We start from the raw sequence: 5,238 nt of genomic DNA on the forward strand, positions 1-5,238 counted from the left end.
TTCTATTGGCAAAACACTGCACTGCATAACTCCCATGACAATGACCATGTGATTCAAATTAGATGAGCTACAAGAGTTACAAACCATCCCTAAATAGCAGCTTGAACAGCATGACCACTGTGATTTCAGTCAGGTGGATTCAGAGAATATTCCCACCAATTCGTAGCAGCAAGTCAGGTGACAATGTAGCTCAGCCTTGCCAGCAGATAGAGGCTCATCCCTTGGCCCATGGGGTGTAACCCAGCCTGGGAGTGGGCACCAGGGCTGGGAGATAGGGGGTAGGAGGGTGGGATGGAGGCCCTGGTACAGACTGGCAGACAGCTGGTGACAGATTGAGTGCTCCTCTGGCTAGGAGCCCACCAATTCAGGAAGAGGATAGGAAATCCCCCCCCATGCTCATACCACCCACCAGCTCTGCTAGTCAAGAAGCTGGGATAAGATCGAGGGTGTGGGTGTTTTAACCCTGCACTCGCAACGTCTAGACACAAATCAGCAATGCCCCTGGTCTAAAATTAACTTTCCCTTATCATTGAACCTGTCATGGCTAACCTAATCTTGGAAGTAAGAACTAGCCTTTGATGGATTGACACATAACATGCTTAATATGGACATCTTTTTTTATATTTCTGAAGGTAACCAAGTTGAATTTGTAATAACACAAACTGAGGCAATCTCATCAAACTGTCACTTTTCAAAAACAGCATGAAGTATAAATGTCCACAATCTGTGAAGTGGCACAATTGACCATAATCTACTTTTCACACCGAATGACAACTTCCCAAATGTGCCTCATTATAAAAAGATTGTTTTTTTAATACTTGTATTCTGTACAGGCAGCCATTAGGACAGCTCGGACAATAGGGCCAGCCCTGAGTGGACCAGTGAGGCAGCTGTCACAGTGGACCCGGGGAGTCGCGTCTCTCTTTCTCTGGCCTGTCAGTCAGCCTGGAGGGTCCAGAGACGGCTCCTGCTGGCCAATTATACCCCCCTACAGAACCAACAAAGAGCTTCTAATGGCAGCCCTGCTGGCCCAGTGCCAGAACTAGGGAACAACAGATAGCTCGACCTAGAGAGCTAGGGAGCTTAGGGCTGGGCGGGGCAGGATCGGACCACTCCCCAGTCTGAATTGGAGGACGTCCCACTCTGTGAGGTGGTCCACCCTACATGTCCCGTTTCTTTTGCCGAATAAGGAAAAGCATATGGCCCCAATTTAATTCCCCAGTGGTGTATTATTGTTTGTGCAGGAGCAGTAATGAAAGGGACATGGTAGAGAGGACTTAATTTGGTCACACCTGAATTGATTTACAAAGCAGCCAATGTGCATTATGTTACAGGTACATTAGGCAGAGTAACATGTAATATGTAAAAGTATACCACTCCCAAAATAACTGTCTTTTCTTTAACAGTCACTCACTGAATGTTACTGCTGTGGATCCAACTACTAATTAAAAGAAGGAAAGTGATCGACCCAAACCCCTTTTACCCATCCAATCCCTTCAATCTTGTATATGGAATATGACTACCGAACACTTAAAATTGTATTGTTTTGAATATTTATTTCCTTGGCATGTTGTGGGGGTCACTGTGTATATGGCACATTCATCATCTTGGCAGATATATCTCCCATAAATACTACTTCTAGGCCCTTTGGCATTTCAATGGTTCATTCAAATCCACCAACACTTACCATACAACACATCAGTTTTGATTGCTCCTTCATTTATTTAGCCGTAAAATAATGTATGCATTTTTCAAAATATGTACAATACCTACATCAAGGAATGACAGTATGTTTATTTTAATTTGACAAATAATGGCGTTTAATATTCACATAGCCTAATATCTGACTTACAAAACACTCATAGGTACAAAATGTACAAAAAGATATGATAAGCACTTACGTTGTGCGATTATAACATTTTGCCCGCAAGAGTGGTATGATAGCTCAATGTGTTAGTAAAGGATTTAGTCTTGTTGGGATTCAACTTATTAGTAACAGTTGTAATACCCATAATCATTGAGACTGGCGAAGCATTTCATTACTCATCCACACATCAGACAGAATGGCAGTATGCGCAGGGCTCTTATGAGCTTCAACATGGAAATATGTAAAAGTCTAGTCAATACAACATTTGAAGTACAAGTACAAGCCAGAACAGTAGCGTTGTAGCCACTAGCCAGTGCAATATCATTAGTGCAAATGTTACAAATGAGCAAGAGGATGTCCACCAGGAATATGAGACTGCTGAATCAAAGGCAGGGAAATCAAGCCCCATCAGTAGTCTCACTATCCTGAGTTAAGGGCCATGTCCATATACCATGCAGCTATAAGCAGACTTTAGGCAGCTGCATAGGTAAAAGCAACATGGTGGAACATCTGCTTGTATGAGGGTATCACCATACTCCTGATCCCAATCCAGTTCTCTAAAGGAAACAATGGGGATTTGACCAAACACGATCACCTTGTAACTCTCAACTTAGTATATAGTAGTATCGAAGCTGCCAGTCTTTTGCCCCCTTCGGCTCTCTTGACCCCAGTTAAGTCTTTCAGAGAAAAACATCCATGGTCTGAGTGATGCCTCGTCGGCAGAGCGGGCAGCAGTGCTGCTGGGGGGGCTGCTGCAGTAAGATGGCAGAACAGTGGCGACACAGGCACAGGTGACGGCAGGGAAGCAGCAGCACGTTCTTGGCTTGGTCCTGACAGATCACGCACTTCTTCCGCTCCTCATGCTCCTTGAGCAGGCTGAGGAGACTGTCTGCCGGGGGAGGAGCACTGATGACTGGGTCCTCCCCCGAAAGTTGCTTTAATGTGTTCCTTGTGGCTGCCGAGGAATGCTCCAGGTCGAAGTTGGTCTCGTGCAGCCGGCTAGAGAGATGAAGTTGTGGCACGTCGACCTCACTGTGGTTTCTTCCAGTTTGCTCCGAGGGGTGAGGGAGATTTGTATGGTCTGTGGAACTACCAGGGGGTCTAGGGTCCAAGACGGGGTGTCCCCCTCCACTCTCACCCCCAGAAGGCTGTGCTGTTCTCCCCCTTTGGTTCCCAGCCTGAACCCTGTGTCCCCTTGTCGGCGCTCCCGCGTTGTTATCATGCAGGTCTTGGGCTCTCTCTAAAGCCATCAGGTAGAGTCTATAGGCAGCCCTCTGCAGAATCCTCATTCCCGGGAGTGTGTTGACAAAGTGGACACATTGCTGGGCTGCAAGACGAGGCAGCCGGGGGTTTAGATACAGCCAGGTCAGAGCAACGATACCCGCTGTCAGGAGCAAGCCATATATATTTAGCATAAACACTGTGATGAAGACATGGCCAAGCGAGCCCAGAAACTCCAAAACGAGCTGAAAGGGAGTCCATAGTAGCACAGAGGTGCCTACTAGGCAGCTGTACAGGAAGGTGAGCAGAGTGAGGGCCAGCTCCAAGGCTTTATGCAGCGGTCCTGACACTGCCTCCCAGGCCCCCACGACAGCAGAAAAACAGTTCTGCGTACCGATAAGGACAATGTTGACGATGGTGTTAACGAAATAGAAAACCAGGCTGAACGCAATGCAGAAGCCCTCGCATGTCTGTTTTAGAACAAAGTTCCCAGATATCAGTCCTCGTTGTAGCAGCTCCTTGGCACGCCACACAACATGAGCCGAAAGGTGACCTACCATTTTGAAGCTCTCAACAACCCCACCTAAAGTCTGTATCCAGCCTTCCAGTATATGAAGAGCTCCATGAGCTGTGCTAGTGACCACCTCTGTCACTGTGAGGAAAGAGAACAAGGCGAAGTTCCAGTATTCCAGTAATGTAGTGCCACTTAGCACAACTGGTAGGTTGTGCAGAGAGGACCCCATGTTTGATAGAACTCTGGCCAACCAATTCACTGTCCAGATGATCAAATCCAATAACAGGCATAAAGTATCCAGGCATCTACCAATGGCGCAGGAAACTAGGTTCACTACATCCATATTAGTGTTCCCTGGAGGAAACAGAAATGCAAAATGATCAAAAAACTATGAATGGTGTAATAACGAACGTCACACTGAAATGCTAGCTCTCTTGGCTATAAACTAGGCAACTATCTAGCTACAGTAGTTAGCTACTCTGGCACTAGTGGTATACTCTCGGCTTGAAAGCGACATTGGTGGGTACTTGCTGTTGACGTCGAAACGAACGTCTATATCTGGACATGTTTACTATGAATGTTGCTTTTGGTTACCAACACGAATCATTTTTTCTTAACTGTAACTGCTACCTAGCTAACTATTTAGCTACCACACCCAGTCTGCTGACAACTAGCTAGCTAGCAAACTGGTAGCCAGCTATGCTAACAGTGCTATTTCGAAAAGCAGGTAAAAGTAGATGTTACTATTCATAACTCACCTTACATATCATAGTTAACTGGCTAACCAACTGGCACATATAAAACGCAGGGGTTGGAATGACAACATTTGGCAGAAATAACAACTAGATTTGTTAACTGGGGGTTTAATCCCACAGCCGCTGTCATTTTAGCCATGTAAACACTCAACAGGAATTCGTGTCGATGCGGATACATCTACCCAGAGGAAATAATCGATTTCAGAAATCTTAAATCTGTAAACTCGGGACACTCGATGGATATAATCACTTCTAAGAAACCTTACGAAACAGTAGCCAACTGTTTGTAAATACACGTTTTATTGTAAAACTGTATTAATTGATTGATTATGTAAGATCTCACTGCTTTCTTTATACCTGGAGTGCCATGGCAATTGCTTTTTTTCCATTCGCGTGCACCTCGAGACTGTCCTGAACTCCTATCCTGTTGTTCTCTCTGTCACTGCTCGAGATGATGCATAAGGAAACTTCCTATATTTTTGTACTGTGGGGTATATACCCATCATATCAACTTCTAGGGGAATAGGTCATTCAAATACACGTGACATATGAATAATCTAAGCATACATAATTTCAATGAGTACCAACATTTCTTTTATATCAATACATGTAGGCTAAAATACAGTGAAAGATGTTTGAAGATGTGCCCATTCAGTGTGGATAGACGACAGCATTTGCTAATGGACGTCTTATTATGATTCCATAAATCTCTCAGCCTTGGACACAGCATTAGCAATGTGTGATTTATCTCACTAGTAAGCATGCCCTGAGGATAGTTATAATGAAAGTGCCATAAAATGGCAGTGCTTTACCCTTCCTCCCACACCCTGTCTCCTCCAACAGCCTCAGTCAACCATGGGCCTTATCAAATCATCACGGTC

The 5,238-nt window shown here is 45.0% G+C and overlaps 1 protein-coding gene across 1 annotated transcript; it reads right to left on the bottom strand.

The window, feature by feature from the left end:
* Positions 1 to 1,628: 1,628 nt before the first annotated feature.
* LOC136963252 (E3 ubiquitin-protein ligase RNF26-like) lies at positions 1,629 to 4,493 on the bottom strand. Its single transcript, XM_067257310.1, has 2 exons — positions 4,361 to 4,493; positions 1,629 to 3,956 (listed from the first exon to the last, which is right to left on the bottom strand). Exon 2 carries the CDS (start codon positions 3,943 to 3,945, stop codon positions 2,548 to 2,550), a length of 1,398 nt encoding a protein of 465 aa, XP_067113411.1. The 5' UTR covers positions 3,946 to 3,956; positions 4,361 to 4,493; the 3' UTR covers positions 1,629 to 2,547.
* Positions 4,494 to 5,238: the final 745 nt, after the last annotated feature.

Source organism: Osmerus mordax, chromosome 19 (genome assembly GCF_038355195.1).
Source record: "Osmerus mordax isolate fOsmMor3 chromosome 19, fOsmMor3.pri, whole genome shotgun sequence".
Lineage (NCBI taxonomy): Eukaryota > Metazoa > Chordata > Actinopteri > Osmeriformes > Osmeridae > Osmerus > Osmerus mordax.